The sequence below is a fragment of the Arvicola amphibius genome, chromosome 15 (genome assembly GCF_903992535.2).
Source record: "Arvicola amphibius chromosome 15, mArvAmp1.2, whole genome shotgun sequence".
Taxonomy (NCBI): Eukaryota; Metazoa; Chordata; class Mammalia; order Rodentia; family Cricetidae; genus Arvicola; species Arvicola amphibius.
This window is the reverse complement of record NC_052061.1, coordinates 32,257,035-32,283,599: the sequence shown is the minus strand read 5'-3', so window position 1 is coordinate 32,283,599 and position 26,565 is coordinate 32,257,035. Positions and strand designations below refer to the sequence as shown.

General features: G+C 47.6%; 1 protein-coding gene across 1 annotated transcript in view; it reads left to right on the top strand.

Annotated features, from left to right (window-relative positions):
• Window positions 1-1,213: 1,213 nt before the first annotated feature.
• Window positions 1,214-26,565, top strand: part of Cdh3 (cadherin 3) — a 46,336-nt gene continuing 20,984 nt past the window's right edge. Inside the window, exons 1-2 of the mRNA XM_038312885.2 lie at window positions 1,214-1,298; window positions 1,533-1,641. Coding sequence (XP_038168813.2) covers window positions 1,251-1,298; window positions 1,533-1,641 — 157 coding nt within the window. The 5' untranslated portion in view covers window positions 1,214-1,250. The remainder of the gene's footprint in view (window positions 1,299-1,532; window positions 1,642-26,565) is intronic.

Here is a 26,565-nt window from a genome sequence, read left to right as displayed (position 1 = left end):
CATGGGGATACATGCCTGAAATCCTAATACTAGGAAGGTAGAGGCTGGAGATTCAGAAGTTCAAGGCCATTCCCAGCTGTATACTGAGTTTAAGGCCAGCCAGAAAGACATTAGATTTTTAAAAACCGTCATGTCAGGTCTTGCCTCTTTAATCCCAGCAGTTCAGATACTGAGATGTAAAGTTTGTAATCAATTCAAGGCCAGCCTGAGTCTACAGTGTGAGATTCTACTTAAAAAAAAAAAATAGGAGGGCAACGGAGATGGCTTAGCAGCAAAGCTCTTTCTGCACAATCCTGATGCCCTAAGTTCAAACTCCAGAACTAAAGAGAGAACCAACTCCGCAAGGTCCTCCTCTGACCTGTGGATGTGTGCAGTGGGCCCATAGACACATATAACAATAATAGATAAAATAAAATCTCCATTGTTTGTGTTAAACATCAAATTGAGGAGGCATTTCAAGGGGGAAGAAAACACTTTTATTGGGGGTGCTGGAAATAACGGGGCTAATAACTCATAACCTTCTCCCTACCTCAAGCCCTTTGAAGTTACTATGGCTTCCAAACTCTGGGGCTTTCTCTACTTGCTTCCTACCATTTGTTCAGCTGCAAACGGAAGTAACTATTCTCTCAAACGTATATCAGATCATGTACCGCGGTCCTTTGAGACCTCGATGCCAGTTTCAAATCCCCAACGCTCCCAGAGGGCTCGCGTGGGAGGTGGAGAAAGTGGCAGAGGGCAGACCCCGCAGTAGCTGGTGTGAAGACACGCCTTGCCTCAGTCAAAGCTTTGAACACAACGCCTCCGGCAGCATGAATGGGAAGCCTCTGTTTTTTGTCGGGTTTCAGATGCGTCTCCACTTTTTTTCCGTTGTAGTTGCCAGCAATGGAATATTTGTCTTCTCGTGCTACAGGGGCTGAGGTGGAGTCGATTGGGGGTTTTGTTCTGTTATACTATTTTCCAGAGAAACCAGAATCCTGCAAGAGCTACGGGATACCTTTCAGGAGTAGTTCCAAAAGAGCTGGGAGGTCGCAGGAGGGAACCAGGGTGGGTCCACCGGGGCTTCGCTAGGGCCTCCCGCAGGCTAGCCTCGGCTCCACCTGCGAGGGGCGTGACCTTGTGACGTTGGACCAATCAGCGGCTACCTGAGCGCACCTGGCCTCCTCCCGCGGGCTCTAGCGAGCCGCGGTGCTCAAAACTGTACCAGGCACTTAGTCCTACCGTCGCGGCAGCCTCTTCACTTCCCTCCAGTCATGGGGCTCCTTAGTGGGTCTCTCGCCTCCCTGCTCCTCCTGCTTCAGGTACCACAGTGCCTTGCACTAGTCCTAACCCAGATTGCTCCCTGGAGAGCGGGCGGGGTTCTCACGCTGAGGGCGTCGGGCGGGGGGGGGGGGGGGCACGGACCTCAGGGCTGTGTTCCTTGGGGCCAGGGATGTTCCCGAGGAGGCCCACCGAGGACTGTCAGGGATTGGTGTGCAGAACTGGGCACGCCTGTGACTCAGCCTCCCTCTTAACCCTTCTGCTCTCTGACGCAGGTTTGCTGGCTACCAAGCGTGGCCTCCGAACCCTACCCGGTGCACTTCGGGGAGGCTGAAGTGGAGGCAGGAGGAACTGATCTGGAGCCCAGCCAAACGCTGGGGAAAGGTAAGACCCTCCTGGAGCCAGCGGAAGATCACACTTGGTCTGCTTTGCTGTGACTCTCGGGTGGGGTATCTGGACCAGAGCTGGGGACGTCTGGAGCCACCTCACATCCCGGGAAGGCGCAGAAAGTGGCTCCCGGGCTGGGACGGGCTCAAGAAGGCTGAGCAATGGTGCACCCACCCAAGTCCAGCTCCTCCTTGCGCAGCAGCCGCTGCTTGTCTTGACCTCCTAGTGCCTGGTGGCTGAGCCCCTCACCCATCCCCGACGTGAAAAACATCTCCCGCGCCGGCCACAGCCGAGGAATGCGCAGTGCACATTTCTCCTAAAACCCCCGCGCAGGTGTGGGGATGAGCGGTGCCCCGAGCAGCCCCCTTCGCCCTACTCGGGCCCCCTTTGTGAACCGTGCTTTGTGTCTCCGACAGACAGACCGGGTCTGTTTCTCTTCTCTGGGCTGCCCTCCCCACCCCCCCCCCTCCTTCTTCCCGGGCTGGAATGCACTCTTAACCCTGCCCTTCCCGGAGGGTCTGAGCCCCTGCAGTCTGCCTGCGAATGGCCTGGCACACCTGGGCAGAGGCCATCACGCACAGGGGACACACTAGGTCCCGCACTCCAAGCATCTTGGTAGTAGGATGCTAGATCGCTTGAGTCGCAGGGTGGGGGTGGGGGTGGGGAGGAGGGCGCATCAGTGTCCCAAGCCAGCAGGAGTCTGAGTAAACGATCAAAGCGCATTTTGATCTTTCTGTTGCGCTTTTCTCCATTCAAATTAAAAAAAAAAAAAAAACAAAAAACAACTTGAAAGTAGAGTCATTTTGGTGCTGAGAACCCGTGTGCCATGAGACCCGAGCATCTACCAGCTGTGGGGGCTCCTGACTAGAGAGGACAATGGGCTTTTCTCTGTAGATCAAACCGACCTTGTTAAACCAGGAGTAACTCGGGATCCTTGAGTGAAGTTCCAGAGAACTTTTGCATGCATTTTTTTCTGGGGAGGGGATCTATAGTTTAAACGACTTTCAGAACATTTCCCACCTAGCATTTTTTAGTGCCTCCTTCAAACGTTCACCCTCATACACATGCCCACAGCTTGAAGATGGGGGTCACAGCTTAAGGGCAGAATGACTCGCCTTTGTTTCTCCACAAAAAGTGAGGCCCTTGAGTCTATAGAACTCCTTAAACAAACAAAAAACTTTGCTCAAATAACTCTGCAGATTGACAAAATAATTAACACCCAGGCCAGGCAAGGTTCCTTAAAGGCTTGGCTGTAGGGAGCCGGAGACCAGGCATTAAGAGGCCATGCCTCATAAACTTTAAATTCTTGCACATGGGTTTATTACTGGCGGGCTAAGAAACTGCAACTGAGCCAACCTGTAAAAATGTTAACTTGGGCAGGGCCCCAAATCCAATTCCGGCTCCCCGAGGAAGCACTATGGCTAACCAGACCTCTGCTAAATCCACCTCCCTGCCCCCACCATCGCATTCTCTGCTGTATTCCGAGAGCAGGTATGGCTTTGAGTTTGTGAGTGTCTTACCTTCCTTACTGAAGCAATATATATATATATATGTGTGTGTGTGTGTGTGTGTGTGTGTGTATCAAATTAGCTGTCACTTTACTTGGCACCAGGTTGTGGACAAGTGCTGATTAGGTTTTTGATTACATGGTTGAGTTGGCCAGTGCTTCCCGGTGATGTCACAAATTTTAAAACTTTTTTTTTTCCTAAGGAAATTCTGCTTTCTTGAATGTCTGGTTTATGGTCATGAAAACGGTAGGTTTGTGCCAAGAACGCACCTGGTTTATAAAACAGAGTGGGCTAATGTGCTTAGCACACCTTGATTTCCCTGGCTCTTGGGGCAGGCATCCCTGGAAATGGGAAGTCACTCTGGGTTTTAAGTAAGAAAAAGCTCCTGGGCCCATATGGTACTAAGAAGCTGAGACTCTTCAAGCTGGATGGCATGCTTGTAGTCCTGGCTACCCTAGAAGCTGGGACAGGATCCCTTGGCCCCGGGAATTAACGGCTAGCACAGAAGAGGTAGCAAAATCCTCTCTCTTTAAAAAAAAAAAATAGTTTCGTGTGGTGGTACACGCCTTTAATCCCATCACTCAGGAGGCAGAGGCAGGTGATCTCTGAGTTGGAGACCAACCTGGTCTACAGAGCCAGTTCCAGGACAGGCAAGACAACACAGTAAGACCCTATCTCAAAAAACAAAACGACAGTATTTATAATTTGTGACCAGGGTGCATTCAGGAGTCTATTCTCTCCTCCATGGTTTTCCCAAGATTGAACTCAAGTTTTCACACTTGCTGAGCAAGCTTTTTTACCTGCTGAGTCAACTGAGTACCCCACCTGTGTGTGTGTGTACACACACACATCTGCATGAATGTTTGTGCACCACACGTGTGCCCACAGAGGCCAGGAGAGGGCACCAGTCCTCTGGAACTGAAGGTACAGGGCTCCTAAGCCACCCAGTGTGAGTGCTGGGAACTGAACCCAAGTCCTCTGCAGGAACGACTACCAGTCTGAACCACTGGGCCATCTCTCCAGCCCAAGATTCCATCTCTTAAAGAAGGTAAATAAATACAGTTGTGGGTATAGCTCAGTGGCAAGATGAGGCCTTGGGTTTGATCCTTAACACTGCAAAACTAATTTTTAAAAATTTATTTAGCTTTACTTTATGTGCATTAGTATGAGAGTCTCAGATCCCCTGGAATTGTTGCAGATAGTGTGAGCTGCCTTGTGGGTGCTGGGAATTGAACCTGGATCCTCTGGAAGAAGAGCCAGTGCTCTCAACCACTGATCTCTCTCTCCAGCCCCTGCAAAACTAAATTTTAAAATTTTAAATAAATGAAACTCCCTAACAACACCAAAAATATCTTCACCAGCTGAGAAGTTTCTACTTCACTACCGCCACCCTAGTCCCCCTTCTTAAAACATCAACATCCTTGGATCTGATAAGGTTGAAGGGGTTATCCTGCGGGTACATACAAACCCTCAAGTTTGGCCAGGCAAACAATACTTTCCATATTACAATCCCTCTTTGCCCCTGGGTTATGGATATTATAAGCGGCTGTGAAGTTGAGCTCAAAAGAAAGATCTGGTATAATTAGCACCTTGTTTGTGTGTCTGCCTTCCTCTTCAAAGCCCTTGCACAGCTCCAAGCTTGCTTTACCCTCCAAATGTTCCCTTGAAGCAGGGAAGGTGAATATTAAACACTTTGAGGTCTTAATCTTGGAGCTGGGACTTGAGAAACCCCATCGCCAGACCCTGCCAGAGGTTTAAAGGAGGAGAGACAAAGGGGCGGCTTCCTCGGTTTAATTTGTTCGACAGTTCAGGAACATCTTTGAGGCTCCCAGACAGAACTTTACTTCCTGTTACCTGCCCAAGGCCCAAGAGGTCCACTGGAAGAAATCAAGACAATCTTTGTGAAGGTCTATTTTTTGGCCCCATCCCATTTTTTAAAAAAAAATATTTATTTATTTATTATGTATACAATATTCTGTCTGTGTGTATGTCTGTAGGCCAGAAGAGGGCACCAGATCTCATTACAGATGGCTGTGAGCCACCATGTGGTTGCTGGGAATTGAACTCAGGACCTTTGGAAGAGCAGGCAATGCTCTTAACCGATGAGCCATCTCTCCAGCCCCCCACCATCCCATTTTTAAAGATAGGGTCTCATTATGTAGTCCTGGCTAGCCTGGAACTGTGTAGATCAGGCTGACTTTGGACTCGGAGAGATTGTCCTGCCTCTGCTATACCCGGCTGGCCAACCCATTTTACAACAGGAATTCTAGTGGTTGTGATTTTACCACGGTCATTATTGCAGCCCCCAGCTAGAACTTGAAGAATTTCCTGACTCCTTGTTGTGTGGGAGGCATAATCAGAATAAATGCTGGATCTCGAATCTCACAGCCACCTGTCACAGTCCCTACTCCCATGAGTTGGTAGTCTTTTGCTTGTTTGTTTGGTTTGTTGTTGTTTTGGCTGTGAACCTAGCCTTTAATGTCTGAGCCTTCTCTTCAGCCCTGTTTGTTCGTTTTTTTTTTTTTTTTTTTTTTTTTTTTTGACAGGATCTCACTATGTAACCCTCGCTGGAATTCACTATTTAGACCAGGCTAACCTCCAACTCACAGAGACCACCCGCTCTTCCTCTGCCTCCCGAGTGCTGGGATTAAAGGCATATGCCACCATGCCCAGATAGTCAGATTTTCTTATTGTAGGATTTTCCAGAAACACTTTTCTACAGGATTCAGTCTCTCAGGGTCCTAGTATTAGGAGCTTGACTAGAGCTGGGAGGGAAGAGAACAGGGATGTTGCCCTCTTCTGGCTCATCCCAACGGGGCTCTGTAGTCTTGTGTGATCTGAGAACTGAGACAAAGGAGAGGAAAGAGGAGGGAACTCGTGAGGTCGGAGTGTAGTAGTCAGAGGTGAGGAGCCACGGCCACCTACCCATGCTTGAAGTTGAGCAGCTGAGAGAAAGAGCTTCATGACATTGATCAGAGACACTCGGGCCCTAAATGAAACCCCCTCAGCAGTATCGACCAATTCTTAGGAAGCCTTTGAGTGAGACTGGAAGCTAACCGTAGGAAGCTTTCACTAATGAACGTGACTGAGCTTGGGTTAGTTTCAAGATGATTGTGTTTAGTTCAGCTATTAAGTATAAAAACTCCACCTTTAGTTTGGAGTTATAGGGCATTCTTTTTACATACATGTAACCAAGATCTGAATCTTTCAGGGTTTTGTTTTAGAAGTTTATCTAACAATGAATGAATATAAGTCCTTGCCTTTAGGAAGGTTACAGTCTGGTGTGAGCTATTTTTTAGTGCTATGGTTACCTGGCAAAGCAGGTGATAGTACCTTCCCCTTAGATGTAAAATGGAGTCACTGGGGCAGAATCAGCAGAGAGTCCAGAATATAAATCCTGGTTGGCTGCTTCCATAGCCCAAGGGGATTCTGTAGTGCCCCATAAATCTGCCTCAGAGGAATGAAGGGCAGGGAACTGGGGTTTGGAGCCCAGCCAGCTGCCTTCCTCACTTAGCAGGGGGGAGGGCTGGTTGCTGAAGACTGCCCTCTGTCACCTTTCATTGTGTCAGGGGAGCAGGTCTCAAACCTCTAGTCACCTCCTCTCCTAGCACTGTGTTCCTAGGTTACCCAGAACGAGTGTTCTCACCTCCCTGCTGCATCGGGGGGAAGGTGTCGCTTATGAAGGACGGTGAGCAGCTAGGGTCAGAAGCCGAAGTTCTGTGAAACACGTGGAGTGGGGCGTGAGAGGAGGGGAGAAGGCATCTGCCAAGATCAGGGAGGCTTCTGTCCTGATGCCAGACAGTCTCTGTTAGGAGATTGATGTTGAAGAGTAACTTCTGTTGAGGGCCGGAAAGATGGCAGCACATTAGGGCATTTGTCTCCAAGCTCAGTGACCCGAATTTGATCTCTGAGCCCCACGTGGTAGAAAGAGATATTATAACCATTCGTGCAGGTTGTCCCCTGACCTCCATATGCATACCAGGTAAATTGGCTTACCCTCCTTCCCTTGCCATAACTAACTAAATGAATGTTATTTATCATTTGTTTTTATGGTTTTCGAGACAAAGTTTCTCTGTGTAGTCCTGGCTGTCCTGGAACTCACACTGTAGACCAGTCTGGCCTCGAACTCTGAGAGATCCACCTGTCTTTGCCTCCCAAGTGCTGGGATTTAGAGCATGCATCACCAGCACCTGGCAAATAAATGTAATTTTAAGAAAAGAATAAATATGTTGAGATAAGTGCCAAATTAATTAACTTATTGGCATCACCAGCTTAAAATGTCCATGTACCTAGCACACAGACCAAGAAATGGCATCACTAGGAACTCAGATGCCCCTTGGCTTCCAGCTACCCTTCTCTCAAGATAACTACTATTCTGACTTCTGATACCCTAGATTAATTTGCCTGCTTTAGAACATTATGTGTAGTCATGTAGTACTCTCCCAGCAACCCCAGCACCTGGGAACTAATGGCAGAAAGATCAGAAATTCTAGATCACCCTTAGCCTGGGATATTTAAGAACTTGTCTCAAAAAAACAGATGGGCCAATGAGATGGCTCAGCAGATAGACACCTACTGCCAAACCTGAGTTCAGTTCCTGGAACCTACATGGTGGAGAGCAAGAATTGATTCTTGAAAGTTGTCCTCCCTCCTGCATGTGTGTGCGTGTGCTGTGATGCTCTCTCTCTCTCTCTCTCTCTCTCTCTCTCTCTCACACACACACACACACACAAACACACACACAAACTAAATAAAAAGTGAATAAGAAACAAACAGGAAAGATCATATAAACTGGGAATGGTGGTGATGCATGACTGTAATTCCAGCACAGAAGGGAAAGAAGGCAGGAGAGTCTTGAGTTCAAGGCTAGCGTGGGCTACATTGTAAGACCTTGTGTTAAAGGAAAGAAAGGTGTGAAATGAACTATATGCTCTTGGGCCTGGCTCCTTTCGTTGCCCATGTGGAGATCTTCATCGTGATTCTGGGTGTGAGGGCAGTTGAGTCTTACTCTTTTATCCCATTGTGTGACCATCTGAGTTTCCGCAAGGCTATCAATGGCCATTTGAGTAGTTTTGGCTATTAGTAACACTACTCTGTACAACACACACACACACACACACACACACACACACACATACACTCATACACGTACACACACACACACTCCCCCGGTTCCTGCAGGGACTCTAAAGTGCATACTATGCAGGTTCTTTGCCACTAAGCTACACCCCCGTCTTCCCTTATGAACATCTTTTTATCTTTTTGAGACAGGTTCTCATAATGTTGCCCTGGCATGCATGGAACTCACATAGACTGAGCTGACTTTGAACTCTCAGAGCCTCCCAAGTGCTGGGACTAAAGATGTGTCCCATGCCCAGCCCATGAAAATTTTTGTTATCTTCTTCTGAACCTGTGTCCCTTTCTGAACACATTTGCTGGGTTAACCCTGGGTCTCCTGTGCATCCCAGTACTCTATGGTATTGGATCAAGTGAGTAGCTGTTCTCTGTCCTAAGATAGATGCTGTCTTTTGGATGCGGTTACCTCCTAGACTGGCTTCTCCTATGGCCAAGCGCTAAGGACACAGCAGGTTTTTAGTGTGCACTTGGTCCTTTGCCTTGGGGAGACTCATCCTGTTTGCTGTTAAGTTCAAGATTGTTCCTTTTCCCCCAAATAGGAAGGAAGCCTGTCTTAGTCACTGTTCTATTGCTGTGAAGAGACACCATTACCAAGGCAGTTTCTAAAAGAAAACATTTAATTAGGGTCTTTCTTATGATCGCAGAGGGTTGGTTCATGACCGTCATGGTGGGGAGTGTGAGGACACACCGGCATGGATTGGAGCAGTAGCTGAGAGCTTACCACTGATCCACATCAGGAGGCAGAGAGAGACTGAGCCTGGTGTGACCCACCCCCAGTGACACCCTCCTCCAACAAGACCACACCTCCTAATCCTTCCTAAACAGTCCACCAGCTGGGAACCAGACACTCAAATATGAGCCTATGGGAGCCATTCTCATTCAAACCACCACAAAACCTGACAAGGGCTGTAGCTTTCTAGGCAGAGATTTTCATCCTGACCAGGGCAAGGGCGGGAAGCAGCTTTCTCATTCTGCCCCATGGTCAAATCCAGTTCACCCCTCATTATAGAAGCAGTGAAGTATATGAGATCTAAAGCCAAGCTGAAGTGGTCATTCAGCCCACAAGTGCCTGGGCTTGCACTTGTTCTGAGATATTCAGAGTTGAGCAAGACCCATAGCTTCTTGTGAGCTCCCAATTAAAAATACACACAGGGTCAGTCTTCAGGCAACTGTAATTGCTAATCCTCAATTCAACACCACCCCATGCCCCACCCCACTTCAGACAGGCTCACACTATGTAGCCCACATAGTCCTGATCCTCTCTTCTCAGCCTCCTTAGTGCTGGGATTACAGCGTGTGCCCGGTTCTGTTCTTGATGCTGGGAATCCATTAGTGAACAAATGTACAAAACCCCTAAGCTTCAGAGGCTGCTTTGAAAAGTGGAGAGACAGGCACAATAAGTATTGGGGTGGGTAGGAGTTGAGATTGACATTAGAAGGGAATACCAGGATGGGACCTATAGGAAATGATGAATTAGAGACTGGGAAGGAACTAGGCTAGAGTGTTGGACATGAGATATGGCAGGGAATGCTCCTGCAGGTGATTGGCATGGATTCCAGGACTAAATCCAGTTCATATGGCTGGAACATAGAGTGTAAAGTGGAGAGAGGAAGTGAGAACTGTTTAGGACTGTCTGAGCCTCAGCAAAGGCAGCTAGGTAATGTTCGGGAAAGGCAGGCCAGATGCCTAGGTCCTGCCATAGCCTTGCTGAAGCCTTCCTCTGAGCCAGGATGCTGAACCCCCACGCTGTGTCCCCCCACCCTTGCCTCTCCTCCCTGGTTTTCCTCAGCCCAGAAGATATTTTATGCATTAACCCTTATCCCTCACTTTGTTTATTTGGGCAGAGGAACTAGCAAGGAAAGGTCCAAAAGCCGTCAGTCTAAATGGAATCTCTTTTATTTTTATTGTATTTAATTATTGTGTGTTCATGTGTGTGCATGGATCCGTGAGTGGAGAAGGTCAGAGGACAACTTCCAAGAGTCGCCTCTCTCCTTGTGCCATGTGGGATCCAAGCATCAAACGTGGTTACCGGGCTTGGTGGCAAGCACCTTTATCCACTGACTCGTCTCACCAGCCCCTAAGTGCCACTTCTTGAGAGCTTACGCGTGCCAGAATCACACTTTGTCCTTTATGTACTAAGCCTCTTTAATCCTCCTAAAAGGCCCCATGGGACGGGTGGAATTGGCCCCCCGGTTAGCTGGATTGGAAACCTACGTTAGTAATTTTGTGACTTGCCTAGAGCCATCTACTAGAAAGCTGTGGAATCAGGCTGTGAGCCCCCCTAAGCGTACAGTACTAACCATGTGGGAATCAGGTGGTTGAGGGAAAGCTATTGCTAGTCCTCTGGCCCCAGACAAGCCGGGGGAAGATTGGAAATAGTTAACTTCTGACTCAGGAGCCTTGAATTCCTGTTACCTCCCCTGGTCTCTGTTAATCACCATGAACTGGAGTGGTGAGACCGAACACTTCCGTCCGACCGCTCTGGCATCTCCTTTAGGATGGGGGTGGGGTTCAGATACCAGGCCTGGCAGAGCTCAGGCTGACGTTCTTAGCAGACACTGCCACTGGCTGTTCATCCTCTGCCTCTGCTTGACCCACACCTCCCACCCCTGACCTTGGATAGTGGAGCTTGAAAGACTCCGCCCTCTTCCCTACCACTGCCAGATTCCAAACCTCACCCTTCTGGGTTCCTGGGATCTTTAGCAACAGTGGTCTAGAAACTCCACTCGCTACTTAGGATGCAGGATGCAGCTAACCTGGTCTTGCTCAGAAATACCTCATCCTAGGAAAGCAAACCTCTTTAAACTCTGCTTCGCCTTTCTCCCTGACTTAGCAACAGAGAAGATGGCTCCAAGCCACACAGCCAGGTGTGTGTGGGGAACCTGACTTAATGAGTACAGGTGGTGGGCTGCTTCCCCTCGTGGCCTGAAGGGAGAGCTCTGGACTGAGGAGGTGTAATCCCAGACCTTCCTCTCCCTTCTTAACCTCAGGATTCCATCTTGGCTCATTGGAGAGTGCCTAAGGGCCAGGCATTGTGGGACATGCCAGGGATCCTAGGACTTGGAAGGTGGAGGCAGGAGAATAGAGGGCGCCTGAAAGCTGGGCGTGATGGTGCATGCCTGTAATTCTAGGACTCAGGAGTCTGGGGCAGAAGACTGTGGAGCAGAGCAGCCTGTCTTGATAAATACATAAATAGACTGCCTCAGAGGACTGGAGGTATAGCTAGCTCGGTGGTAGAGCGCATGATTAGCAAGTCTTTGATCCCTAGAATTACGTGCATAGGAGTGCACGTTCATATTTCTAAAAGAGTCTCTTAATTCTCGAGACACAGGCTAGCCTGGAACTGGGGACCTTCCTGCTGCAGCATGAATTACATCCATGTTCTGCCAAGCCTGGCTTCCTTTCTCAAACTTGAGGACCATAGCACCTTTCCTGATCTGTCCGTTATTGTTGTGTGTGTGTGTGTGTGTGTGTGTGTGTGTGTGTGTGTGTGTGCATGTGTACCATAGCAGGCACTTAAAGGTCAGAGTTGGTTCTCTCCTTCTACCGTGTGCGTCCTGAAGATCAAACTCAGGCCGCCAGACTTGGTGGCGGGCACCTCTACCCACCGACCCATCTCACGGTTGTTGGTCATTTTATAGAGAAATGAGAACCACCCTCTAAACTGAGCATGTAGCACAGGTCTGTAATCCTAGTGCTCAGGACACTGAGGTGGGAGGACCGTGAGTAATGCCAACCTGGGCTGTATGGAAAGATCATATCCCCATCCCCCAGATCCCTTTAGACTCTGGTTAAAACGTCCAGAAGAGACAGACCTACGTACTTAAAGGAAAGGGGAAATTTCTGTCTTGATGCTTACCCCAAACTGTGTGACCCGAGGCTAGTTCCTCTAAGATCCACCTGGACGCCCTGAGGGCTACGAGGAGGGTTCTGCTCAGGCTATTTAGAGAGTCAGTTTGAGGGTCTGCTAAGGGTTCCGTGCCTCTTAGCACATCCTGGGTGGGTGTCCTGCTTCAGGCTGACTGCTGGCTGAGCTGCCTTCATGGGACAAGCCCTGTCTTGTATCTTTAGGCATGGGGTGAAGAGCTGCTTGTGAGCTCCCCACGTACAAGCCAGAACAAGACACAAGCCCCACACCCTGCCTTCTCCCTGTGGAGTCCCTCAGCCCAGCTTCCCATCAGCCTCCCAGACCTTTTTTTATCCTTATCCTTTATGGTCTTTATTCCATTCTGGAGTTTTCCTGCATTCCCCAGTTCGGACTGAACCCTACTCCCACGGGGTTCATCCCTACCTTTGGCCTGTGAGCCAATAGTTTGCAAGTTTATCTTTTGTGAGAGTGCTGTGTGCTCTTAACTGCTACGGTCTCTCCAGACCCTGAGGTTTTAATTAAACCATGTACATATGCTCCCTATAGATGTAAACACTTTTACAGTAAAATGTGTCGCCCTTTCTGTGTGACAGGCGTGATTCTAAGCTCTCGATATGTACTGGCTCTTTAAAGTCTCGAGCATTGTTTAAAGGAGGTACCATCACCCAGTTTTACAGGTGAGGGAACTGAAGTCAGTTAAGTAAACCCCTTCCCCCAGCTCACAGTGAGCGTAGCAGACACAGAATTTATACCCAGCAGCCGAAGTCCTCGTCAGTAGCAGCAAATTGCAAACACACACAAGGTAGTTCTTTTACCAGATCCTACTCCCTGTGAGCAAGCACAGTTAGTGGCTTAATATATTCCTATTTTGTAGATTCTTTTAATTTTTTTAAAACATTGTTTGTGTATATAGACAACTTGGAGTCAGGTTTTCTCTTTCTGCAGTGTGGACCCCAGGGGTTGAGCTTGGGTCGTCAGTCTTGGCAGCAAGCTAATTCACCGGCTGAGCCATCTTGATGGTCCCGCTGTGGATCTTTTGCTGTACAAAAAACGTGAACACACATACAGGAATTTTTAACAACTGGACTATGTCATGCCTACATGTTACTGTACAGCTTGCTTGGCTTGCTAAAAGATGCAGGCATCTTTCCAGATTGTGAAACGCACATCTATCTTGATTTTGACCACTCCGGAGTCTTCCAGTGGTAGACAGGACATGATTTATTTGAGCCAGCCCTCTGTTTTTATCTCTTACAGATGTGGTGATGGGGAGGAGCTAGCACAAAAATTGTGAAGTGTTTGGATTTTTCAAAATCTATCAGGAGCCGCCTTATTAGGAAAGACAGCAGCTAAGAAATGATGGAGTGGGCTGTGCGCCTTAGCCCCGTGCAGGCGGACGGAGCTTTTTATGGCCGGGCTATGCTGCAAGCCCAAGATAAGGCATCTGCACTATTTAAAAATCATTAGTTTTCACAGTAACATTTTTTATGACTCCATAATGTGAATGTTTCCAAAGCATCTGAAACCACCCAAAACCAAGACAGTTGAAAGTTTAAAGACTTAGACGTGAACTGCCAAACGTATTCATGCCGACATTTTTCTCAACCACTCAGAGCTTGAAAGTGGTTCAAACAGAACAAGAAAGAAAACGCATTTTTCTCCCCTCAGATTTTTCTTTAGACTTCAGATTCTACTAGCAGGCCTTTTGCTCCCTAAAAGGTGGTTTCTGGTCTTAAAGCAGACTCTCGTTTCTGATTTTATTTTCCCACTGAAAGAGATATATAAATTCTTTCTTAATCCCAGATAGTGCTGTGGGAGACAGTCTTGGGCAGGGCACAGTTGTACTGATATAAAGGGTGCATTCCAGAAAGCCTCAAATAATTCATAACACCCATGATTTGAGACGTAGGTTTGCATGTGAACAAATGTGTGTGCATGGCCCCGCCAGACGGGAGTTTACAGCTCCATTGCCTCTGCAGCCTAACAGCTGTGGAACTTTCTACAATTATTTTTAATACAAGATATTTGGGATTTAGGTTTTGTTGTTGTTGTTTTAAGATTTATTTTCTATGATGCTCTGCCAGCATGTATATAAGTGCATCATATGTGTGCCCAGGAAAGTCAAAAGAAGGCATCAGATCCCCAGGAACTGGAGTTAAAGACAGTTGTGAGCCACCGTGTGGGTGATGGGAACCTAACCAAGGTTCTCTACAGGAGCAGCCAGAACTCTTCTCCTCTGAGCCATCGCTCCAGCCCCCAAGACAGGGATTTGTGTTTTGTTTGTTTGTTTTGGGTTTTTTTTTTTTTTTTTTTTTTTTTTGTTTTTTGAGACAGGGTTTCTCTGTAGCTTTGGTGCCTGTCCTGGAACTAGCTCTTGTAGACCAGGCTGGCCTTGAACTCACAGCCAAGTGCTGGGATTAAAGGCGTGCACCACCACCTCCCGGCCGGATTTGTGTGTCTTTAAACTTTGCACACGAAGGGGAGGCTTTGTTTGTGGAATCATTTCAAACTTGTATTTTCTTTTTAATGGTTTATTTTTATTTCATGTGCACTGGTGTTTTGCCTGCATGTGTGTCTGTGTGAGAGTGTCGGATCCCCTGGAACTGGAGTTACAGACAGCTGTGAGCTGCCATGTGGATGCTGGGAACTGCTCTGCAAGAGCAGCCAGTGTTCTTACCTGCTGAGCCATCTCTCCAGCCCCTCATTTCACACTTCTGTAGTTGAAGTTTGCATAAAGTTTATCAGTAGTATTACATGTAGGGTACTTGGGCTGGGTCTGTTTGTTGACTTACTAGCTGCAGCTCCCGGCTCAGACTGTTTTTCTAATCACTGCACCTTAGTTTCTCATCTATGAAATAGAGGTGTTAGGGGAGGCTGGAGAGATGGCTCAGAGGTTAAGAGCACTGACTGCTCTTCCAGAGGCCCTGAGTTCAATTCCCAGCAACCACATGGTGGCTCACAACCATCTATAATGAGATCTGGTGCCCTCTTCTGGCATGCAACCATACATGGAAGGAATGTTGTATACATAATAAATAAATCTTAAAAAAAAAAAAAAAGAAAGAAATAGAGGTGTTAGGGACTGGAGAGATAGCTCAGTGGTTAGGAACACTGACTGTTTGTGCTGAAGACCCAAGTTCAAGTTCTGGTACCCACATGACTCATAACCATTCTTAACACAGTTATAGATGATCCAGTGCCTCTTCTGACCTCCATGGGCACCAGTCACACATGTCATACACATATATACGTACAGGTGAAGCATTCATACACACAGAATAAAACCAAAAAATATTTAAATGCATTTTGAAAAATAGAGATATTAGCTGGCCACGATGAGAAATAGAGGAAGGAGGATCGGGAGTTCAGTCGGGGAGTTCAGGGCAAGCCTTGGGTACATATGAATTTGAGTGCAGTCTGGACTACATGGAATTCTGTCTCAAAAAATAATAATTAGCTGGCTGCAGTGGTGCACGCTTTTTTTTTTTCTTTTTTAAAATGTTTATTTATTTATTATGTATACAATATTCTGTCTGCGTGTATGCCTGCAGGCCAGAAGAGGGCACCAGACCTCATTACAGATGGTTGTGAGCCACCATGTGGTTGCTGGGAATTGAACTCAGGACTTTTGGAAGAGCAGGCAATGCTCTTAACTGCTGAGCCATCTCTCCAGCCCTGGTGCACGCTTTTAATCCTAACACAGAGTCAGGCTGATATCTGTGAGTTCAAGGCCAGCCTGATCTACATAGTGAGTTCCAGGACAGCCAAAACCATATAATGAGGTCCTGTTTTGAAAACAAACAAAAGAATGATAATAATTAGGCATGGTAATGCATGCCTTAAAGGGGGGGGGGCGGATCTTGCTGTGTAACCTGGCTGACCTGGAACTCACAGAGATCCCCATTTCTACCTCCAGTGCTGATGCACTGTAAGAGATTGGTATCAGCTCAGGACCGGCAAGACCAAGCTCTCAGCACTAAGGAGAGTCATTTGTCCCAGAGGGACAGAGGGCAGGGAATGAGAGACAAAGACAGGAAGTAGAGGATGAGGGAGAAGGTAAAGGGAACAAGGGAAAGGGATATTCTTCCTGGAGGGGAACAAAAACTGCCTCTGGTTGGAGAAGATGGGGAGGAAACGGAGGTGGCACGCAGGAAAATGGCGGTTTATAAAGGAAAGGAGAGGGGCGACCCTGTGTTAGGATGAGGTGTTTAGTTTTAACTGGGCATGTAGGGTAGCCAAATGGGGCTCTTGATTGCTAGACCTCGATAGTTTGGTAGCTGGACTTTAGTTGTCAGCCTCAGGAGGAGGAAGTAGCTAAATAAGGGAACAGACCTTGGTGGCCAGCTTTAGGGATGTAATCTATGTAATCTAGTGGTTTTTAGCAAGGCAGAGGGATTTGGGGAGAAGAGCAAGGCCTGCCAGAGTCATGGTTGCTAAGTCCAGGCTGGCTAGAGTCCCTTCATGCACCACCACATCTGGTCCTGACTCTTGCCTTTAATTCCACTATTTGGGAAGCAGAAGCAGGTGGATCTCCATGAGTTCAAGCCCACTCTGGTCTAGTAGGGAGTTCCAGACCAGGCAGGGCTATATAAAAACCTGTCTTAGAGAAAGTTACTACTGCTAATGAGCAAAGTGAAGTTGAAGATGAGGGGTTAGAAAAGAAGGGCTAGGATGTGGCTGGAAAATGGAGGTAAAGATTGCATATTAATGTTTTTGAGGGGTTTTGTTTGTTTTAAAGATTTGTTTTTTAATGTATATGTATGTGTTATTTGACAAAAAATTTCCTGGAGAGATGAAACACCCAGATTGGGAACCCACAACAAATAGACCAAAGTACAGATACCACCAAAGACTGCTTACTTTTAATGGGGCTACTTACAGGGATATGGGTGAGGGGCAGAAATGACTCAAAGACAAAAGCATCACCAAAGCCCACGCCAGAATGTGACAGCTCAAAAAACCTGGGCACCTGGGGCACACTGCACTGCCTGCCGACAGCTTGTCTGGTTAGAGACTGTCCTTTCTAGGGAACTCTGGTCTAGACCTCTTCCAGGCAGACCAGCTGGGCTGGTCTCAGTCTTCTTGGCAGCTCAACTGCTCTGGCCTGGGGGAGAGGGTGGAGGGGTTGGAGGTGTTAGTGAATCTGGTCAGTTTCAGGTACTTCCTGAGCTATCTTGAGTTGTTTACCTTCCGTCTCAAGGAGCTCCCCTGCAGGATGGAATGACTTCCTCTCCAATGGACTGCTATAGTATCTGTATGTGCCTACATGAGTTTGTATGTACCATGTTCTTGCTAGTGCTGGTAGAAGCCGGAAGAAAACGTCAGAACTCCTGGAACCAGTTAGAGGCAGCCGCAAGCCACCCAGTATGAGTGTTGAGGACTAAGCCAGGGTCGTCTGCAGGAGCAGGCAATGCTCTTAACCTCTGAGCCATCTCTCCAGCCCTTTAGTTTCTGTTTTCTGAAAGCAGAGTCGTAGGAAGATGCGGTTGGACGTGGACTGTGCTCTGTGGTCCCTTGAACACATGAGCTTCTTCTGGTCCTGTGTCCCTCCTGAGTTCTGTGTTACAGGGGCACCCCACCCATTCATCCTAAGATCAGTGCCACATTATTGATGAGTTTCAAACAAGAATCACATCCTTTAGCCCTCCAGAAGACAGTAGATTCAGGGTGGGGTTTCAGCCTGGCACTCTGGAGAAGCACTGGACCCCCAAGCGTGCTGGAGATTAACTTCAGTGAAGCTAGCATGGGGATGGACCCTCCAGCATGCCCCGGGACAGTTCAGCCAGAAGCACGGGGGCTCTCAGCCTTCATAGTGGGTACATTCCCAGCATGCTTCTCTACCTTATGGCCTCTCCCCATTGGTCTTCTCAGTTCTAGTCCTATTCAACATTGTTTTCCACTGCCATCTTTTTGTGCTCTCTTGCCTCAGCCTTTGCTGTTGCTGTATATAAGCACATGTCACCACAACTGTCCATCTTGATATCCCCTTGTTTAAACGATGCCTCATGGACAGGGTTCAAAGACGGGACGCCTTCTTGGTCCAGGGCTCGACTCCATCTCTCCTCATTTGTGCAGTGTGAAGCTATTAATAATATATAATTGTCGGACTGTACTATAAATGGCTCCTTGTGATCTTTTCCCTGCTTTGTAGAGCACTGTTTTTCCTTGGGAGATTTTCTTTGATAGAATTTGAGGCTATAGTGTAGATATTCAAGCGCCTGTACTACAGCCTAATCAAGCGTTCCATTGGAAGGTTATTGTATCCTTTCTTTTTCTTCTATGTAAGCAACAGATTTAAGGATCCTCGTGGGTTTGTTTTTGCCATATCTGGGATAATTTCTGGCACCGTACTCAGGTCAAAGGGGTTATCTATGGGTTTTTTGTTGTTTGTTTGGTTGGTTTGGTTTTTCAAGACAGAGTTTCTCTGTAGCTTTGGAGCCTGTCCTGGAACTAGCTCTTGTAGACCAGGCTGGCCTCGAACTCACAGAGATCTGCCTGCCTCTGCCTCCCAAGTGCTAGGATTAAAGGCGTGTGCCACTACCACTCAATTTAGCAATGGCCTTTCAATTAGTATTTTTCAGTGTGTTGTGTGTACACACACACACACACACACACACACAGAGCTTTACTTTGGAAAACCTCAGCATCTTTCCAGTCAGTTCCACATGCTTTCCCTCTGTGCCTCTTATCCTACCGCTCTTCAGAAGCTTGTTTGCTCTGTGAGGCAGTTATGTCCCCAGACAAGCTAGAATCAAGGCAGGTATGTCCCCAGACGAAGTAGAACTGAGACTTTGAAAGCAGTGTCTCCTGCCACTCTCACAACTGCTGTGTGAGCACATCCTGATCAGGTAGATACTTCCCTTTTCCTCTAGTCTAACACCCGATATCAGCAGGAAATAGGCCAGGACTGATCGATCACTCTGATGGGTCTTTGGTCCTTAGATGGGTCATTTTCTCTTGCCAGAGCATCTAACATATTTTGACTTTGGAGCTATGTAGCACCTTCGTATTGTGGCTGAGAAGTCCCATACCCCCTTTTAAGGCTGTTTCCTTGGGCGTGGGAAGGAAGGAGTCTGGGCATTTCTGACCTAAAGTCAAGCAGATATCCTCAGCACAATGCCCGTCAGTTTGCATAAATCTGCTTAAAATGCTTCCTTTCTTCCACAGCTCCAGGACCTGAGGTTTATAGTGGTGTCAGTCTAAGATCTGAGGCCAGCCTTCACGGGAGGCCTTTTAGAGAGGAGTTTTGAACCTATGCCAGGGACTCCAGGTTCTATCGAGTGTCTCCTATCTAGAGCAGAAACACGAGGCTCCGATCTTTTTTGTCGTTCTTCTTCATTTCTATAGAAACAGTCCCATCTGAAAGCTGTGTTTCCCAGGGTCCAGCGGGCACTTCTCCTTGAGTTTGTTCCCCTGTCCAAACCCCTGTGGGGAAAGCGAGCTGCAGCAGTCAAACGGCTTTGAAGCCTTGGTCGGGCGTGGAAGTCAGAACTGTCTAGGCCTTTGTTTTCCAGCCTTAAAGTTTGAACCATTGCGTCATGTATTCATTGGTGCTCATCAACTCACCTCAGAAAGAGCATGACACAAGTCCATTCATGCCCCCATGAGTTAGCCAGGATGTGAGGCCTTGAGAGCTTCACAGCCAGGAACAAGTATCTTCTCTCTCTGAGGAAGGTGAGGCCAACGCAGGATGAGTGATGATGAGACCGGGGTTGGGGCTCAGCTTTAGTCTGAGACAGTGGCAGAAAGCCACAGATTCCAGGAAGCGTCCAGGAGGAAGCTGTAATGGTCCGCCCCGGGGCATAACCTCTCAGCAGTTTCTCTGTGATGCCTAACTTAGAGAGAAAATGACTCATGTTCTCACAGATACCCAGTGAGTTTCCCTAGAGAGGTCCGTGTGTCTGTGAGACCTCTGTCCTCTGCCTCCCCCAGTGAGCCACAGAGGACACACACACACACACGCACGCACACACGCACACACGCTGCAGACAGCCCTTCCAGAAGCAGACTGAGCTTCCACTCTCTGAGCTTCCACTCTCTTGGCTCTTCAAGTGCAGCTAACCTTTTTGCAGATGGGGAGATGTTTTTTTCTGTGGTCTAGAAAGGACTAGAGGAGGGGGAGGGTAGGTACTGGGGAGATGGCCCAGGGGTTATGAGCACTGGCTGCTCTTACAGAAGCCTCAGGTTCAGTTCTGGGCCCCGTGTGACCCCTCACAGATATCTGTAACTGCTGTTTCAGGGACTCTCTGGCTGCTGCTGGTATTGCATGCACATTTGAACAAAACACTCAAAAAAATTTAAAAGTACACATAAAAAAAATTTAAATCTTTTTAAAGATAAAAAAAGGCCAGCTGGGGGCTGGAGAGATGGCTCAGCGGTTAAGAGCATTGCCTGCTCTTCCAAAAGTCCTGAGTTCAATTCCCAGCAACCACATGGTGGCTCACAACCATCTGTAATGAGGTCTGGTGCCCTCTTCTGGCCTGCAGGCATACATGGCAGACAGAATATTGTATACATAATAAATAAATATTTTAAAAAAAAGGTCAGCTGGGTGTGATGACACCTGTTATCTTAGTACATGGAAGGCCAAAAGGCAGGGAAATTACTGCAAGTTTGAGGCCAGCCTAGCCTACATATTAAGTCCAGACCAGCCTAAGCTGCATAGCAAACCTTACCTCAAAAGAGTGAGGGAACCAGGAAGTTGGCTCAGCTGATAAGAGCACTTATCCTGCAAGCGTGAGGACCCGAGTTCAAACCCCCACGTGACAGTCTGGCTTGGTTGTGTGTGCCTGTAGCCCCAGCCAGCATCACTGAGGGTGGAGACGGGGTGGTGGTCCTGAGAGGGCTTGCTGTCCAGTCAGCCCAGCTGAGGGAGGGGGTCCTGGGAGGGGGGATGTCATGGGGGCCACTTCTCATTCAATAAGAGACTTTTCAAGGCAATAAGGTAGACCGAGATAGACACCTGATACATTGATCTGGCTTCCGCATGTGTGTTTATGTACACACTCACATGTTTGACACACGTATGGCACACATATGCACAGCATACAAAGGGAGCTGATAGAAGCCAAGACTTGGATCTAGACGCGCTGGCTAACTGTGTTTACATAGATTGACGGTACCTTTTACTATAGTCTTATCCTGGGCCAGGCACACATTATTATTCTCACTTTTCAGGTGAGTGGATTGAATTTCCAGATGCTCACACCATTTCATAGGCATACAGTTGACAGCCAAGTGCGCTGGACCTCTGTGTTCTTCACTGACTGCCTTCAAGATTTGAAGTCCTGCGGTCTTTTAGCTGTTGGGACTTCCTCTCTGAAGCTGTCCCTGGGGCAGTTCAAGGCACCCTCTATCCCTTTGCCCCTACAGCCTCTTGTTTGCTGAGTTGCCGAGTTGGAAGCGTAATACCTACCTTACAGGTGATATTGTTTCCCAGGACTGGGAAAGAAAACACTTAGCTGAGTGTCTCCAGCAGAGTGGGTGTTTGAAGCATGCCCCTGCCTGCCTGAACTCCTGCCCCTTGGTTGTATTCTGCTTCCTGTTGAATGTGGGTTAGAGCCGATGTGTCTGGAATATGCAGCCTGCGGGGGAGGCTGAGACACCATTAATACATGACCGCTGGCTGCTTGATTGCTGGCACTGTCCCCTCTGAGAACAGATGGAGACCCTAGATACTGAGATCTTCACGTCCAGCACCATGGACTAGTGGGAAGTGCCAGGAGACAGGGCAACAGGGTGTGCTGGCATTCCTTGGAAATAGAGTGTGTAGATAATAGGAGGATTTTTTTGGCTTACTGCAGATATATATGGCATATTTTAGAATTTGGAGGGGGGGCTTAAGGCTTTATGAGTATTGGGGAAATCATTAGTGCCCTGCTGGGTAACCTGGAAGGATAGAACAGGGAGATGATGGAGTCTCCCGCAGTTCAAGAACAGAAACGAAAGTAAAGTAACTATTACATTTTTTATATTTATTGTTTTGAGATAGGCTCTCATACAGCCAAGGATGGATTCAAACTCCAGCTGACAAGCACAGTGAACTCCTTACTCTCCTGCTTCCACCTCCTAGGGACTGGGTGGGATTATAGATATACAACACCATGCCTGGCAAATGTTAAGTCAGTGTTTTGAATAGCTGTACAAAGGCTGGAGAGATGGCTCAGCAGTTAAGAGCACTAGCTGCTCTTCCAAAGGTCGGAGTTCAGTTTCCAGCAACCACATGGTGGCTCACAGCCATCTGTAATGAGATCTGGTGCCCTCTTCTGGCCTGCAGGCATACACACAGATAGAATATTGTATACATAATAAATAAATAAACCTTAAAAAAAAAAAGAATACGGCAGTAACCGTGGGACTCCAGAACGGTCTGCGATAAATAATCACCTCATCTTTGTCCCAGCTACAGGGCTCTCTGCCCAGAAGCCTATTTCTTTTGAATTGCTTTTCAGAGATACTTTTCAATTTTTGTTGTTGGTGTTTTCCATTTTATTTATGGAGGGATGTACACAGAGTCCAGGGGGCGGCATCAGCTCCCATAAGGAGCTGGAGCTGCCGACGTCTGTTAACCTCCTGACATAGCTGCCAGCATCTGAGCTCTGTTCCTTGGATTAATGAGGAAGTGCTTGTAACCATTGAGCCTTTTCTCCAGCTCTCAAATACAGATTTAAAAGGACACATGTGGACTAGGGTTATAGCTCAGTGACACAGTTCTTGTCACAGTTCTTGCCAGGTGTGTGTAAGGTCCTGGTCAATACACCATTGTCACACACACACACACACACACACACACACACAATCTAATAAATAATGAAGTACAAATGAGCATTTTAGCAGGGAAACAGATCACTTTCTACTATTAAGACGTTAAGATTTATTAGCAGTATGCCCTAGGATCTTCTCGTAGGCTACAGAATAAGGATGCCCATCTCTTTTAGCTTGTTTATTTTTTGAGTGCTGGGGAGTCAAATCCAAGGCCGCATGCTAGGCGAGTGTGTGCTCACCACTGAGCTGGCTCCCCTGCCCTGTTCGTCCGTCCAGTTGATGTTTCATTGCACGGATGATGATGTAACAAAAGTCAATCTCTCACTGATGCACATTTAAGTTGTCTCTGCACTTTTGCTGTGTCAGCCGGGAATTGTTGATTAAGTTGACGGATGGTGTAGACGGCTAAGAAAAGTGGCTTCAGAGCGCCCTGTAGGAATTTAGAGATGCGTGTGGACAAGCACTTTTAGCGTGGTTTCTAGGCAAATGTCACGGGTGCACGGGTTTGAATGAATGCCTTGCTGAAGAATCTGACTTTAGCCTCTGCTGGGTTCTGCTTCTAAATCTACTCTTAAGCAGTATGGGTTCAGGCAAGTCTTCTCGCCTTGGAGTTTCCTCTTGGTGAGGATGCTAGATGATGCTGTGTGTGGTCCACAGAGTCGTGTTTTGTGTTCTGATTTGTGTGGTCCTCGTGATGGTTCTGTAAGTCGAATGGTGGTCTTCCAAATCTAAGCTTTTAATAAATTAATCCGAGTTCTGCATCAAGAAATCGGTGTTCAGCCGGGCGGTGGTGGCGCACGCCTTTAATCCCAGCACTTGGGAGGCAGAGGCAGGCGGATCTCTGTGAGTTCAAGGCCAGCCTGATCTACAAGAGCTAGTTCCAGGACAGGCTCCAAAGCCACAGAGAAACTCTGTCTCGAAAAAAAAAAAAAAAGAAATCGGTGTTCATGCCAAGTGGTGGTGGTGTACGCCTTTAATCCCAGCACTCAGGAGACAGAGGCAGGTAGATTTCTGAATTCAAACATTGTTGCTCACAACTAACAGGCTTTAAAAATAAAAATATGGGGGGGGGGGCAACAGAGATGGCGCAGTAGTTAAGAGCATAGACTGTTCTTGCCAAGGACCCATGTTTGGTTCCCAGCACCCACATTGGGCAGCTCACAGCCCCCTATAACTCCATTTCCAGGGGGTCTGATGCCCTCTTCTGTCCTGCTCAGGCACTGCACATGAGTGCTGTATTCCTCAGGTCAAAAACAACGAAGAGCTGGCTTTAAAAATGATCTCTGTTATTTCTGTAGATGAGGAATAATGGGAGTGGAGGAAGCTCTTGGGAAGATGAAAAAGCCCACGTGTCTGAGGTGATTATGGAAATGACAGGTTTCAGATAGGTCTGGGAACTACTTTTAGCATTTTCATTGTCTAGCTATGTGACTTTAATGAACATGTTAAACCTATTAGCTAGACGTGATGGCACACGCTTATATTTAAGGTGATTTAGTCTTTATCTTTTTTTTTTTCATTTTTCAAGGCAAGGTTTCTCTGTTTAACAGTCCTGGCTGTCCTAGAACTTGCTTTGTAGACCAAGCTGGTTCTCCACAGAGAACCACCTGTAGAACCTGTAGAACTGTGCATCCCAGGTGCTGGGATTAAAGGGGAGCACCACCACTGCTTGGCTAGTCTTTATCTTACATCTATCGCTCCTGGTCATCTTTCTAGGATTAAGGAGAAGCAAAATTCCTCGGGTGAGCCTGCAGACATGCGCAGTAGAATAAAAGCCAGGGCCACTCCATGGTTCTTATGGCTCCTGGCACCCTCTGGAATAGAATCAAGCCCGGGTCCCTTTCTTCCCTTCTTCTCCAGCCAAGTGTGTTAGCTAGAACTCCTCAGAGAGGATATTGTCAAGGAGGCAAGGCTGTCTCTAAGCAGTCTTCGCTTTCCTACTTGCACATTCCAGCTTTCCAGGAGGATCCTGCCTAACTGTGTGTGCTCTGGAGCTTTGGGGTTCTGATACTCCTGAAAGCCGGCACTGGACTCTGGGCTGCCAATGGCTCGTTATGGTAGTTAAGCACTGGGGCCCTTTTGACTGACTTCATCCGCCTCTATAAGTTTTGCCAGCTTCCCAGCTTCATGTAGTGTAATCTTGCTATAAGAAACCAAAATGTGTTGCCTCAGAAAATGCCTGGTGGATATAAATATTTGTGAACAAAAGGCAATTAAAAAGTACCACAAGAGGCAGGCATGTTGGTGAACACCTTTAATTTAATTTCAGTTCTCCTAGGATGAGTTCAAGACCAGCCTGGTCTACAAGGCTATATAAGAAGACTTTGGAGAGAGAGAGAAAGAGAGGGAAGGAGGGAAGGAAGGAAAGAAGGAGGTGAGGGGGTATATATTCAGCATGTTTAAGCCCTGGATTCGATACTTAGCACAAAGAATAAAGATGGATGGATACAGATGCAAATGCAGGGGATGGAGAGGTGGTCAGCAGGTAGAGAAGAAAGGGGAGGAGGACCTTTCTGCCCTCCCAGCTTTCCCCCAACAGGCTATAATTCTCCTTTCTGAAAGCCACTCTTATCAGTAAAGAAACCTCGCTCCATGAGTTTGCTCCCTGGATTTACATCAGTTTCCTGCCTCTGTAAGTGCTTCTCTTTGTCTTGTGGCTTCTCTGAACTGCACTGTTCATTGTTGAGGAAGGCCTGTCAAGTTCTAGCCACACGGAGGTTTCGCCCATGTGACACATACTGAATGCGTTAATAAGCTTGTTTTCCTCCTCTTACTCTGTCTTTTATTACAAGGTCTGTCTGGACTACCGAGACTTCCAGCTTTGGCTGTTTGGGGGAGGGGTGTTTTTTCCCCAGGGGCGTGCATCCTGCCTTCTCTCTGGCTTTGCTTCTGCTCCTTGATTCCACCCCTTGCTGCACGTTCTTGCAGTTGAGTCATTTCAAAGTGTGGTGATACCGCAGTGTTTCTGTCCGCGCTGCTTCCGTGGACACCTACCATTTCCGGTGGCAGCAGTGATAAGCAATGCTGCTGTGGACACCTTAACATGCACTTTTGGTTTTAAAAAACGCGCTGGAGATTGACCTCAGGGCTTTGTACATGTGAGACAGCACTCTACTACTGAGCTACATGCTTAGCCTTGAGACTACATTTTAATTTTTTTCCAAACCGTATTACTTCATGTGTGGGGGTGTTTTGTCTACGTGTCTGTCTGTGCACCGCATGCGTACTTGGTGTTCACAGAGGCCAGAAGAGGGTGTCAGATCTCCTGGAGCTAGAGTTACAGGTGTCGTGAGCCATCATGTTGGTGCTGGGAATTGAACCCAGATCCTCTGAAAGAGTAGCCCGTACTCAGCGGTGACCACCTCTCCAGCTCCACTGCCAGATTTTTCCACAGTGGCTATTCACTTACACATTCCCACCAGCCATGCATGCCGGGCATCCGGTTTCTCCACATCCTCCCTCTGGGAGTGCCTCTCCATATTGTCTAGCATTCACTCAGCCCTGGGCTTGACCCTCAGCAACACAAATCAAGGGGGTTGAGACTAATAGCTAGCGTGGATGTGTGCTGGTGACTTGTAGGCAGTAACTATAACTGCTGAGGAGATGGCTCCATGATTAAGAGAACCGGCCGCTCTTCCAGAGGAT